The sequence below is a fragment of the Cricetulus griseus genome, assembly GCF_003668045.3.
Source record: "Cricetulus griseus strain 17A/GY chromosome 1 unlocalized genomic scaffold, alternate assembly CriGri-PICRH-1.0 chr1_0, whole genome shotgun sequence".
Lineage (NCBI taxonomy): Eukaryota > Metazoa > Chordata > Mammalia > Rodentia > Cricetidae > Cricetulus > Cricetulus griseus.
In genome coordinates this window covers 66,128,965-66,142,660 of record NW_023276806.1, presented here as the reverse complement: position 1 = coordinate 66,142,660, position 13,696 = coordinate 66,128,965, and the positions used below count along the sequence as shown (strand labels likewise).

The following is a 13,696-nucleotide window of genomic DNA, read 5'->3' as shown; positions in this document are numbered from 1 at the left end:
TTATTCATTCATTCATTCATTCATTCATTCATTCATTCAATGTGCTGGGGGTTGAGCCCAGGGCCTTAGGCATGCTTGGAAAATACTTTACCCTTGAGCTACATCCCTAGTCTCTGACTTTTGAATTGTTTGTTCTTTGCCACCTCCACCCCATCACTGACATCACTTGTTCCTCCTGCCTTCCCATAGCTCCATTGACTCAGAACTCACCTCACTTTGCCAGTCAGTCCTAGAGGATTTCAACCTCTGCCTCTTCTACCTACCTTCCTCACCCAACCTTGGCCTAACAAACGAGGATGAGGACGAGTGTGAAAGTGGATATGCTTACCTCCCTGACCTCCTCATCTTTCAGATGGCCATCATCTGCCTTATGGGTGTGCACAGCTTAAAGAGAGCAGGTACTCTTTACCACCTCCCTCTGCTTGTCTATGTCACTGCCCACGGGATAGACTGAGGGCCAAGGAAGTATACCCATGGAACCTCCTGTGAAGGAGTAGAGGCAGCTTTGGGTTCGTACCTCTCCCCAAACCTCCTCCATAGACATAGACTCTCCAGGGTCCAGGCCTTGGTTATCAGAGCACTTAGAAGCAGTCTGGAAACCTTTGTGGCAGAGGTAGTGGGAGACGAAGTGCTAGGTGCCAAGACTCTTAGGTTACCAGAAACAGTCTGAAAGCTCGAGAGAGATAAGCTAGGACAAGAAGATACACCTACATGAAAAAGTGTGGGGGGAGCTGATACATTCTGGTGTGTAAGGAGGTGGACACTTTTCCAGAGACCCGAGAAGCATTTTCATCAGGAACCAACTTTGAGGAGTAGTTGGGTCATTCAATGGGTTAAGAGCAGATAAGACAAGTTAGAGCTGTGATAGTGCTTACTCCTGTTCTCCTTGTTTTAGGGTCCAAGCAGTATAGTGCAGCTATTGCGTTCACCCTGGCCCTTTTCTCCCACCTCATTAATCATGTCAACATACGGCTGCAGGCGGAGCTGGAAGAGGGCGAGAACCCTGTCTCAGCTTTTCAGAGTGATGGCACAGGTTTGAGGCTGGGGGAGGTCATGACTGGAATGTTTGCATGGGACTGGGAGAATAAGGAGGGAATGGCATATACCTCGTGACAGCTGGTGTGAGAGGGTGTGTTCCAGCTTACAGGCCCTAGTTTTTTCACTTTGTCTCCCCTGGCTTTCCCCTTTATACAGATGAACCAGAGTCAAAAGAACCACTAGAAAAAGAGGAACCAGAGCCTGAGCCTCCCACTGTGGTGCCCCAAACTGATGAGGGTAGAAAGAGCCGAAAGCATTCCCGACTCTCTTGTCTCCGCCGTCGCCGCCGCCACCATCCTCCTAAAGCTGGTGATGACAGTGACCTGAGTGAAGGTTTTGAATCAGACTCAAGCCATGACTCTGCCCAGGCCAGTGATGGCTCAGACAGTGGCTCTGAGAAGAGTCTGGAAGGCAGAGGCACAGCTTTTGATGCAGAGACAGACTCAGAAATGAACAGCCAGGAGTCCCGGTCAGACCTGGAAGATATGGAGGATGAAGAGGGGACAAGGTCTCCAGCTCTGGAACCTCCTCAGGCCAAATCAGAGGTTCCTGATTCCCTCAACGGCCCTCTGGGTCCCAGTGAGGCAAGCATTGCCAGCAATCTACAGGCCATGTCCACCCAGATGTTCCAGACCAAGCGCTGCTTCCGACTGGCCCCCACTTTCAGCAACCTGCTCCTGCAGCCCACCACAGAACCCAACAGTGTGGCCAGTCACAAGTCTTGTGTCAATGGAGATGTGGACAAGCCTTTAGAGCCAGGTACCTGAGTCTCTGCTTCCTGCTTGGATGCATATCTCCATACTATGGTTATGAGAGACCAACCACCTTCTTTCTCTTAGAGTGACCTCACCCTTGGTGCTTTGCTATCAGTTCTTCTCCTGTGCATGTACTCTTCCAGCTTCCAACACATTTGCTGTCTTAATGCTTTTCCATCACACTGCCCTGTAGCTTTGGGCTCTTCTCTCCTTTTGTTGGCAGTTTTATTTCCATCCCTCATGGTGTCCAGGTCCCCTGAGGGCTTCCCAAAGCTGGACACAGTGTTCCTGTCAGAGCAGTACTTTTGAGTGATGCTCAAGTGTCATCGTTGTGGAGGGAGCATTCTTCAACAGCATTTGTGGAGCCTATTCTATGCCAAGCACTAGGCTAAACTGTTTTAGTGTTGTCTTATCTCTTGTGCTGCTATTGTGCAACCAACTCAAGAGCTCATGTGTGCTGGCCCTGTGTTAACTGAGCAGCATCCCCAGTAGTTACAGTGTTGTGTTGCCTTAGGTTTTGTTTTTATTGTTATATATTTATTTGTTTATTTGTTTATGAGACAGGGTTTCTCTGTATTGCTTTGGAGGTTGTCCTGGACCTCGTTCTGGAGACCAGGCTAGCCTTGAACTCAACAGATATCCGCCTGTCTCTGCCTCCCGAGTACTGGGATTAAAGGCATGCGCCACCAATACCTGGCCGTATTGCCTTAGGTTTAGCAATCTGTATTAGAAGAGCTGCCAGCCCTGTTCTAAATGCTGTCTTTAACCTCCAGACTTTGTACAGAATACCCCCTTTGAAATATGCAGAACCATGTCCTCTCTTGCCTTAATAAGCCTACCACTTGTTTGTTTTGTTTTGTTTTTTTTTCAAAGACAAAGAGTTTCTCTGTGTAGCCCTGGCTGTCCTCTAACTTGCTTTGTAGACCAGACTGGTATGAACTCAGAGAACCACCTCTCTCTGCCTCCCAAGTGCTGAGGTTAAAGGTGTACACTGCCACCCCACAGTGGTTTTTGATTTTTGAGACAAGGTCTCTCTCTATGTAACCCTGGTTGTCCTGGAACTGTGCAGACCTTGAATTCACAGAGATCTGCCTGCCTCTGCCTCTCAAGTGCTGGAATTAAAGGCATGTGCCACCACTGCCTGGCTAGGTTTTGTTTTTTTTTTTTTTGTCACTATATCTGGGATTTCCTTGAGGCCAGTGACATCTTCTCCTTGTGGGTAACCTGTACCATCTGCTCCATTGCAGCCTCTACCTTCTCTTGTCTGGTGAGACTTTACTGGCTACCTGTCTTGAGATAGACCGAGCTTTAGGAGAATTAAATAATATGTCTTCTTGGTTTATGTTCCTAGTGCCTAACACTGTTGCTGGCACGGGGTGGAACTTTTGAGATTTAAGACATTTTAGATGAAGTCAGGTGTTGTGGTATATACACCTTTAATCCCAGCACCTTGGTTTTAAAGTTAGTGGGTTTGAAACAATGGGGCAGGGATTGGACAGTGATAATCAGAACTCAAACTCTAATTGGGTGGAGTGGGTGGGTAACATTCTCTGAAAGTGTGGAAGCAAAATTCTTGTTGCAAAATTCTCTTTCTTCACTGCTTACCCCAGTTTTCTCTCCTTTGCTCCACCCCAGCTTCTGAGGATGGCTCTGAGTCAGAGGGGAGTGAGTCCAGCAGCCGCTCCTGTCGCAATGAACGCAGCCTTCAGGAGAAGCTGCAGGCCCTGATGGCTGAGGGCCTCCTTCCTGCAGTGAAGGTCTTCCTAGACTGGCTGCGGACCAACCCTGACCTCATCATCGTGTGTGCACAGGTGTTTACCCGACAACCTACATTGCCAGGTTCCACAGGTTGGAAGGGTGATGAGAAAGAAGGGGCCTACATAGCCCGTCTGCCAAACACCTGATTGGCCTGGCCAGACTTTGAGGGTTTTTTCCCTCAAAGAACCTGTGTCCAGGGATAGAGGAAGCTGCTAGTTGTGCTTTATTTTCCCAATGCTGACTTAATTGCTGACATTATGGGTAATGTTGGGAGCCAGACTTGGTAAACATGAAAAATATAGAGAAAAGAAAGACAGCAAAGAGGATAGCAACAGAGATGGGAACCTGGGCAAAGTTGAGACTTTCTAGGCAGAGGCTGTGGCTTAGGAGGGGTACTCTTAGGAGCCAGTCTTGTCAGGCCTGCTGCCATAGGAGCTGGGTGGGGCCATGCCTACACCACCTTGGGATCAGAGCCTCAGTCTTGAGCTTCTTATAGGCTGGTGCTCAGTGTTACAGTCTTATTTTCTGTGAAAGGCTGTGTTCCTTCCCTGTGAGTTTCATTTCCATTAGGTAGGAGAAGCCAGCACATGGCTTTTACTTTCATACTTTCTCAGTTCAGAAAGCCCTTCCCATACTGTCTTCTCTGACCAGGTCCAGTTTCCCAAGTCCTCCATGAACTTGTTAATCTGCCTATCAAGTCCCTCTGGGTCTAAAAACTAACTGCCTTGTTTGCTGCTTTTTTGCATTGTCTCTGACTAGAGGTGTTCTTTTTCTCCCCAGAGCTCTCAAAGTTTGTGGAACCGCCTGTCTGTGTTGCTGAATCTGTTGCCAGCAGCTGGTGAACTCCAGGATTCTGGTGAGTGGACCCTAGTACTAATCTTCTCTTACTGCCCCATCAAACCTGGTTGGTCTCCCTCCTGTAACTTAGATTTTGGGGTAAGGAGCCTCCCTAGCACAGCAGTTTCCACACCAACACAGCTCCTACTGAGCTGGTGGTATTGTGCACAAGAAGGTGTGCTCCCTGGGGAAGGAATGGAGTGGGTTAGAGTAGAGAGGAGTCCGAGAGGCCAGGCTTGTCATTGTCATCACCATGGTACTTGCAGGCATTGAGAATTGACATCCATCGCTGGTCAGTTCATCCCCTCTACCACCTTTCAACGAGCAAACTTCTGCTCTTCCTCCTGAGACTAACCAAGAGCTTGCCATTCTTGTGTTGAGGAGCCTTCCCAGGCTGACTGTCCTTGTCTTCCCTCTCTGCTTTTTCCTCTGACTTTTTTCCAGCTCTTGTATCCTAGAGCTCTGCCTGCTTGGCCCCAAGTGTCTTGTCTCTCTTCTTTCCCTTCCATTCACTGTTTGTCCTAGGGCTATTGTCCTGTCTTGTCAGCCTGGTAATTCCCTATAGGAGGTTTGTATTTCCCCATGTGCTCGCTCATTCCCCAGGGCACTGGTCTGATAGTCTCCTTCTGCCTAGGCCTAGCCCTCTGTCCTGAAGTCCAGGGTCTCCTGGAAGGCTGTGAGCTGCCTGACCTCCCTGCCAGCCTGCTGCTCCCAGAGGACATGGCACTGCGTAACCTACCTCCTCTCCGGACTGCTCATAGACGCTTTAACTTCGATGCAGATCGGCCTCTGCTCAGTGCTTTAGAGGAGGTAAGGAACTTGTTTCCTGCCACAAGTGCCAGACCTTCGTCATACACTGCAGCAAAGTAGGGTTTCTTGGCTGGGGCAGGACACTCTCATGTAGACAGGCTGTAGGCTTGCCTTGATAGGTCTCTTTCCATTTCTGCTGAGGGCAGAGCAAGTTAACCAGGGCTTGTAATTTTTCAGCTTCTGTGGACCAGCCCACAGAGCCAGAAAGCACATACTGTCCACTTTGGTCAGCAGCTTTCTCCCTTGAGTTTATCACCACATAGGCCATCTGGGGGCAGCCCACAGAGCCAGAAAGCACATACTGTCCACTTTGGTCAGCAGCTTTCTCCCTTGAGTTTATCACCACATAGGCCATCTGGGGGCAGCAAAGGGAAGCCAAGCAGACAGGTTACCAAGTTTCCTCAGCCTTCTGCCTGGGTGCTTCCTCCACAGCCAGAGAAGCTTGGCTGTACTTGTTTTTATATTTTAGGGTAGGCCAGATTTTTATCTGAGAGGTATGAGAAAGGGTTTTATTGACCAAAAAAAGTTAAGAAGTGTGATCCTTCTGTGTCTTTTATTTTACACATGAGATGCTGAGAGCCTGAGGAGATACAACTCTAGAACTCATCTCCTCAACTCCTGGACTGCTGCTTTTTTCTTTTTGTCCTCTCTTTGCAGTACTGGGATCACACCCATGACCCCACAGCTACTGGACAAGCATTGTACCTCTGAGCTACACTCAGCCCACTCTTTTTTCTTTGTCTTCAGCCCAAGACCTGATCCTCTGATCTCCTAGGAGTCTCCTTGCGCTGCTAGCCTTCCTTTTCTGTAGTTAGTGCTTAGTGGGTCTGCATCTTGGTGCCCTTCCCCACTCTACAGACCACATGCCTTTCCAAGGAACCCTTGCTGTTGAGAGGTGGCTGGATTAGCAGGGTGGCAGGAGGGTAAGATGGGGGCTGTTGAGGGGGCTGCTAGATTGCCTGCTCAGATTAGCAGAGTCTCTGTTCTCCCCACAGTCGGTGGTGCGCATCTGCTACATCCGTAGCTTCGGGCACTTTGTTGCTCGATTACAAGGCAGCATCCTGCAGTTCAATCCAGAGGTCGGCATCTTTGTCAGCATTGCTCAGTCTGAACAAGAGAGCCTGCTGCAGCAGGCTCAGGCCCAGTTTCGAATGGTGAGTCAGCCTTCCCTTCCCTGGAAACTCTTTCCATTGGGGTTCCTGAAGAACCAGAGTAAGGGAGCTGCACCGGTAGTTCTTACCTGAAGAACTAGGAAGCCAGTTCAGAGTCCCAGAAAGGCCTGAGGGGTGAAGCTGCTAGGCAGGGCATGAGAGATACTTGGAGCAGAGGCAATGTGACTCAGGACCTCTCCTCAGAATAAGTTAGTCTTGAGACCGTCTCTGTCACCACTGAGTCTGTGAAATAGACAAGTGACCAAACCTTGCTTGGCTAGCTTCCTGTCACTTACAAATACAGGAATAAATAGACTCAGCTATGGGTAGGTGAGAAGATGGAATGATGATGCCTGTTGTCCTGGAGAAGGGATGCTTATCAGGTCTTCCCACGATTTCCTTTCCCCAGAGTGGAATGGAATGGAATGGAACAGATGTGGGCTTTAAACATGGAGGCACTCTCTTGTTTCAGACATATCCCATCCAGAGAGCAAGCAGGGGCCTGTGTTGCTCAGTGTAAGCACTGAAACTTCACTCTATTTCATGCTTGTCAGTATTTTGGACACTGGGGCTAAGCAGTAAATATGGCAGTCTTTTCACTTGTGGGCCATCCACTGTGAGCATTAGTGTCCATCTTTATGGGCATGTGCAACCCTGGCAGTGTTGGCCTTCCTGAGCCAATTAGCACTAGTACCTTTGTAGTGTTGGTGTCAGGCATGTGAGTTATATTCTGTGTGTGTCAGCCAGCCTCAGGACCCTTCATCCCAAGCCAGTCTGACTGAGTCCCATTACTGTGGACATTTTGACAGGCTGAAAAGGGGAACGTGTGCCCCCAGAAGCTCCCTTGCAGCCTTATGAACAAGCACGTTTTGTTAAAAACAAGTTTTTGTGTTAAGGCTTTTATTGTTACTCTATAGGAAGACATGAGGGTGGGGTTACAAAAATAGTGAGAGAAGTTACATGTCTTTAAAGTAAAACTGTTAGAATTTCTGCAGGCATTTTCTGTAACTCACAGCTCCCAAAGAGGTAGGGATGGGTGCCACTGAATGCCCTCTCATGTGGTTCTGGATGCTTCCTGCTCTGTCTCGGTCACTGACCTACCCCAAATTTGCCATCTCTTGTTATACACCGAGCAGCCTGTGTGCTTAATCTGTTTTGCAAGTGCCCTGTCATTTCACCCGCAGCCTCCCTGTGGTGTGGATGCCCGGGTCATCATTTTATGTCTGAGAAAATAACAAACAGTTGTAAGACACCAAGTCAGGTTGGGGACTAGGACTCTGACATCTTAAGGAAAAAACCCTGAGTTCTTTGGTTTGTTTCAGTTTTAGTTTTCTTAGCCATGCTAGGGTCACAGGCATATGCCACCATGCCTATTGCTAACCATGAACACTGAAACTGACTGTTCTATGCTGCTTTGGGGGTTTAATTTCTGTGCAGCCCATATGCTTGCCAGGAGCCATTCATTGTCCCACTACTAAGTGTCTACCAGACTTAGGAACTCTCTCACTGGCCCTTCTAAAAAAGGTCCACATCTGTTTGAGCTGCTGGACTGGTGACGCCCTAGCCTTGAGTTAGCGTGCCTCTCCCCTCCCTGCATTCAGGTGATTCCAAACACACGTGCACTGATCCCTTGGGAGAATTATTCAGAGACCTTGAGTACCTTTCTAGATCTTGGAGTTTCACTGTGCCTATTTATCATAAAAACTGAGGTTTATAGGCTCAGTTCTTCAATGAGAAAAGAGGGGACTTTGTTCACTTTGCATTCTCCATTTCTGTCTTCTGGGTGGCCTGTAAGGATGTGACCTTTGTCAGCTTTGTTCTTCTGTTCTTTCCATCTCTGCCAGTGCCCCTCTAAGGGGCATGATTGGCATTTGGGGCAGGGCAATTCTAAACAATGCAGGAGTCTGCAGGGTAGGAATGAGTCTTGCATAACCCTGGGATAATTAATCAAACTGAGGAACTGGGATTGGTGTGTGCTATTAACTGGACTGTCCATTTCCACCAGTTCTTTCTTTTTTGTTTTTGTTTCGAGACAGGGTTTCTCTGTGGCTTTGGAGGCTGTCCTGGAACTAGCTCTTGTAGACCAGGCTGGTCTTGAACTCACAGAGATCCACCTGCCTCTTGTCTCCTGAGTGCTGGGATTAAAGGTGTTCACCACCACCACTGCCCGATTCCATTTACACCAATTCTTTGTGACACCCTACATGACATTTGGTTAAGTCTCTAACAAATCTCCCGCTTTTCCATATTTTTTTACCTCCTTGATTCATTTAAAGAGAACTAACCAGTCACTTTGTAGTTGTTTGGTTTGGTCTCATTAGTGTGACATCTGAGAACACACTTGGCTCACCTAAGAGCCTTCAATGGTGCCCAGTTACCTCATAGGACAGCAGTCTCACCCTTGTCCCCATTTAGATTGTATGAAGGCCTTGGCACTTCATTTTGAAAACTGAAAGAATTCTGGATAAGGTGATGATGCTTGGACCACAACCCAAGAGAGCTTTCTTTATAAGGGATCATACCTGAAGCCACGCCCTAAGGTGTGGCCGCCACCCCAAGTCCACTGATGGAACAAGATGCCACTGCACATTGGGCAGTTTTGGAAAACTGTTGTGGCTCTAGTGAGAGCAGGGATGAAGGGAGACTGGAGATCCATGGATTAGAGCACCCTGAAAGAGTTGGTCTTGGGCTAATAAGCCTTGTGCTCTTGATAAGGGAAGGGTATTGGTGTGCTAGTCAGAGGGTTTACTTGACAAGGCTGGCCAGCTGATAATCTTGTGTTGAAAGAGGGAAGACATAAGCCACTTTGAGCGTTCTGACTATGGCAGTTGGTGGCTCACTTACAAAGCAGAGGAAGGCTGGGCGAAAGAAGGATTGAATGGGATTGCTGGACAGGCAGGTGCATGTGTGGCCTGGACAGGATGGGCAGGTCTGGGCCAGGTCTGCACATAGGAAAACACTGGCAGGTTGAGAGCAGGCAAAGATGTATGTGGTTAGTGTCCCCTGAGGGGGACCTGGCTAGAAGAAGCAGAAGAACACGAGTTAGGGCCTAACCCACAACAGGTAATGTCCTGCATGCAAAAAATACTTAGCTGTCTGTTCTCCATAGTGCTCTACCAGACATGAACCTACCATGGGTCGGTCATGGGGTTATAGAGTGAATCAGAAAAGAATTTCCTTTTCCATGCCTCCCTCCCTCCTGTAGCAGGAATATCAGGGGACTTCACACAAAGTATATACCTAGTCCTTTGGACTCTAGAGGAGGGACATAGCCCTTCTCACAGCTATGGTTTCCTTGTAGGCGGAGGAAGAGGCTCGGCGGAACAGGCTCATGAGAGACATGGCTCAGCTTCGATTACAGGTGGGCAGTGTGCACACCCTCCTGCTCTTGGTCTGGCTTTGCTGAGGTCCATTTTCAGATATTCCCTGCTGTGGCTCTGTACCACTCCATGATGCTCAGCCTTCCTTCTGCTTTCTTTGTCTCTTTCCCACAAGCTTTATGTTCACCCACTTTACCCTCAAGGTTACTGGCAGAAAGACTCCTCTGAGTAGCAGTAGGAGGAGCCCTGTAAGTGCCACCTAGGCACTGGCTGCCCAGTGTCTTCTTGCTGTCTCCTCAACCCAGCCTGCTGGGCTCTATGCAGCTCCAGCCACTCAGCCTTTTCTTACCAGCTCGAGGTCTCGCAGCTGGAAGGGAGCCTGCAGCAGCCCAAGGCCCAGTCAGCCATGTCTCCCTACCTCATCCCTGACACCCAGGCCCTCTGCTACCACCTCCCTCTCATCCGCCAGCTGGCTACTAGTGGCCGCTTTATCATCATCATTCCAAGGACAGGTAAGTTTATTGGGGAGGTTGGGTGCAGATGGAGTGTGCCTTGGGATTGAGAGACCCTTATTTGATATCCAGTGTGTATGTGGACTTGGTCAAGTCCTACCACTTGTGAACTGCAGCCTCCGCATAGGCATCTGTGCTAATAAACATTGCTGCAAAAGACGTGGGCAAGTAAATGAGAAACTTAAGTGGAAGTGCTTGGCGAGTTGTTAAGCACATTGCTGGCTGGCCACATTTTCAAAGAGCTTCCACTATGGTGGGCATCACAATTCTACGTACATACATCTCCCATGCCTTGAAGACATTTCCTGCAGCATTGGTTATAGTCTGAGCTTACTGTCTTGTCCTTTCCTACTCTCACTCTGCCTACTAGTGATTGATGGCCTGGATTTGCTGAAGAAGGAACAGCCAGGAGCCCGGGATGGGATCCGGTACCTGGAGGCAGAGTTTAAAAAAGGAAACAGGTGAGAGCACAGGTCTGGCTGGGACCTTTGTGCATCCTGGGTCCATTATCTAGATTGCTTAGGAGCTCTTTGCTCCCTGGAAGTGACAGTGATCTTTTTTTTGGGGGGGGGGGGGGTTTGAGAAAGGGTTTCTTTGTGTAGCTTTGGAGCCTATCCTGGCACTCGCTCTGGCCTCGAACTCACATAGATCCGCCTGCCTCTGCCTCCCGAGTGCTGGGATTAAAGGTGTGCGCCACCAACACCCGGCGCGACAGTGATCTTGTTCACAATTGAGAGATCTCAGCTACTGAAATGAGGAGGTGTAGAAGAGCTGAGAATCCTGGAGAATCAGAGCTGCTGCCCTGTTTCTCTGAGGCAGACTCTGAACAGCACCTGCTGGGAGAAAGTAGCAGTTGAGTCACAGCTCCAGGCTGTGCCTCCTTTGAAGGAGCTGTCATGCTTCAGTTGGTGACTTCAGGAGCAGGCTTCCTATTTGCCCATTCGGGAGGCTGTTGAAGCCACCCAGGGAGAAGCTAGAGCTCAGCCCAGGCCCCACCCTTCTAGCCCTTGGGGCTAAGGGAGCAAGGGAGGAGCGCTCTCCCCCTCTACACTGCTTCTGGTCTGCCTGGCCAGGGATCTGCACAAGGCTTGCTTGTTTGGAGGTCACCCCCAGAAGCTCTGGCTTGAAAGCATCTGCTTCCAATGCCTTCCCAGCTCCTCCCCTGGGAAAAACCAGAAACTCGATGTTATCAGTAGTAAAAGCCAGCCTGGCATCCTAGAAACAGCCTGATGGGCGGGACGTAGCTACCCTGTCTCCCTGAGCTGACAACACCCTGCCCAGCCACAATGGTCTGCTTTGTGTAAAGCTCCCTCCCTATCCCCTGTCCCCACCTCTGTGGTCTCCTTTGCAGATACATTCGCTGCCAGAAGGAGGTGGGAAAGAGCTTTGAGCGGCATAAACTGAAGAGGCAGGATGCAGATGCCTGGTAAAGTGCAGCCCTCTCCCCTAGAACCTGTCAGGAGCTGACTCTGCTAGCCCCTTTGTGGACTCTTCCCCTACCCTTGGAGCAGGATGGGCCACATAACCTACCAGGGTCCTCCCGTAATTTCAGAGTTACTTTAGTCCAGAGATGCTGGAGCTCAACATCTTGTCTGCATCTCCCAGCACATACTCCAGCTTCTAGGACCCACTGCTGCCAGCTGCCTGTTTCCTCTTGTTTGCTGGTGCTCTCCCAGTCTCTAGCTTGCCCTGTCTCCTGGAGATTTTCATGTTCAGATTATAGTCATGCCTGGTCTTGTTCCCTTTACTCCACATTCTCAGGACTCTCTATAAGATCCTGGACAGCTGCAGACAGCTAACCCTGGCCCAAGGAGCAGGAGAGGAGGACCCGAGTGGCATGGTGACCATCATCACAGGTCTTCATTTGGACAACCCCAGTGCACTGTCTGGGCCCATGCAGGTGGGTCACGGGCGAGGTGAGGAGTGCAGTCTCCAAGGAGTCTTAGAAAGGAGTTATCTTCACGCACGCACGCACGCACGCTGCCCTTTCCCACCATTACCCCTTCCCCAGCCCCACTATTTCAGATTAGGCCCTCCCTCATCTTCCTTCATCCATCTGTCATTCTGTCATTCCACAGGCTGCCCTACAAGCTGCTGCCCATGCCAGTGTGGATGTCAAGAATGTTCTGGACTTCTATAGACAGTGGAAGGAGATTGGTTGAGACTGGCCCGCAGGCCCTGCAGTGGGGCTGACTCCAGATTTCTCCTGTGCTTCCTGGCGACCAGGACCACCACCTGTAGTCACCCCACCACATGCAGACTCTAGCACGCAAACAGGAAGGAAGGCCAGCTGCACTGAGGCTGCAGGGAGGGCCCAGGAGCCAGCTGGGAGGATGGGGGGGGCCCTGTTGCCAAGGTGAAATCAGGAAAGTGAGCAAGTGCTTGGAGTAGGAGTGGCTTGTGGACCCCTGGCCAGCCTTCCACCTAACCCCCCTTCTGTCCCCAGGGATAGGGGCAAAGGCAGGCATGGGTGTCTGTAGTTCCTGGACTTCTGAGAGGAAAGGACACCAGAGGGCTCTGTCCTCACCCAAGATACAGGGTGGGTGGGGCTGGGAGCTTGGGCCCCTGGCTCTTAGGAAGAGTTGGGAGATACTGTCTGCATGATTCTCTGCAGACCCTGCCCATTCTCAAGGACCCTCCTCCCTCGCTCATCTCCTTTGGGGGACAAGGCAGCTCTGGAGCCAGCTGTGGTGCCTCTTAGGGAAGCAGAGCCTGAGATGTCTTACACCACAGAGCAGGGGCTGCACACTCCAAGGCCCCACTTTCTTTCTGCTGCTGCCCAACTTCCAGGCCCACATGGGGTATGGGCTGGCTGGCTCTCTGCCAGCAGTCATCCCTTCCCCAGCAGTTCACAGTCACTGTGCTCTGTGCTCTTGGCTGCTGTTCTGGGATAGGGGTGCCAATGAGGGAGGGAAGGCCAAGGCCACCCCTCTCACCACCTTGGGAGGGCTGGAGGAAGGGTGGCAGAGAGGCAAGATCCCTGGAAGCTGCTTGTGCAGGGCCCTCTGCCCTGAACTACTCTCCTTTTGCCTGTTCCCAGGACTAGAGCCCTGGTGGGCTAAGCACGGGCTGGCTTTGGAGTGGCAAGTGACACAGGAGCAGAGATCATGAATAGCTCGGGGGCAGAATGGTGCCCTGAGAGCAAAGAGCTGTAGGGGAGGCTCTGGCCATGGTTACCCCTGTTCCACCCCTCAGCCTGGAAGCAGAGCATAGCTGGGGCTGGGTTCTTTTCTGCCTCCCCCTCCTTATCCCAACTGGCCTAGCTGCTTTGGCTGTGCTTAGAGGAGCTGGCTTCCTGCCTTCCACTAAGACAGAGGGTCTGGGAAAACTAGGGGACAGTTGGGGTTATCCCATTTCCAATTCTGGCAGAGACTTGAGACTCAAGCGTCACTTAATAAAGACCCCCTCCCCCAAGCCTGCTCTGTTTGTTGTGCCTTCTGTACAAGATCCTTGCTAGGGGTAGGGGGTGGAATCTCATGTGTGTGGAAGTGTTCTACTGTTAGAAAATGATATGC

General features: G+C 50.4%; 1 protein-coding gene across 1 annotated transcript in view; it reads left to right on the top strand.

Moving 5' to 3' along the window:
• Smg5 (SMG5 nonsense mediated mRNA decay factor) overlaps nucleotides 1-13,595 on the top strand; it is a 28,896-nt gene extending 15,301 nt beyond the window's left edge. The window contains exons 10-22 of the mRNA XM_027393116.2: nucleotides 190-398; nucleotides 896-1,033; nucleotides 1,195-1,797; nucleotides 3,429-3,604; nucleotides 4,332-4,407; nucleotides 5,023-5,198; nucleotides 6,194-6,352; nucleotides 9,651-9,710; nucleotides 10,022-10,181; nucleotides 10,552-10,642; nucleotides 11,533-11,607; nucleotides 11,943-12,081; nucleotides 12,260-13,595. Of these exons, the coding sequence (XP_027248917.1) occupies nucleotides 190-398; nucleotides 896-1,033; nucleotides 1,195-1,797; nucleotides 3,429-3,604; nucleotides 4,332-4,407; nucleotides 5,023-5,198; nucleotides 6,194-6,352; nucleotides 9,651-9,710; nucleotides 10,022-10,181; nucleotides 10,552-10,642; nucleotides 11,533-11,607; nucleotides 11,943-12,081; nucleotides 12,260-12,343 (2,146 nt within the window). The 3' untranslated portion in view covers nucleotides 12,344-13,595. The remainder of the gene's footprint in view (nucleotides 1-189; nucleotides 399-895; nucleotides 1,034-1,194; nucleotides 1,798-3,428; nucleotides 3,605-4,331; nucleotides 4,408-5,022; nucleotides 5,199-6,193; nucleotides 6,353-9,650; nucleotides 9,711-10,021; nucleotides 10,182-10,551; nucleotides 10,643-11,532; nucleotides 11,608-11,942; nucleotides 12,082-12,259) is intronic.
• The last annotated feature ends 101 nt before the right edge of the window (nucleotides 13,596-13,696 follow it).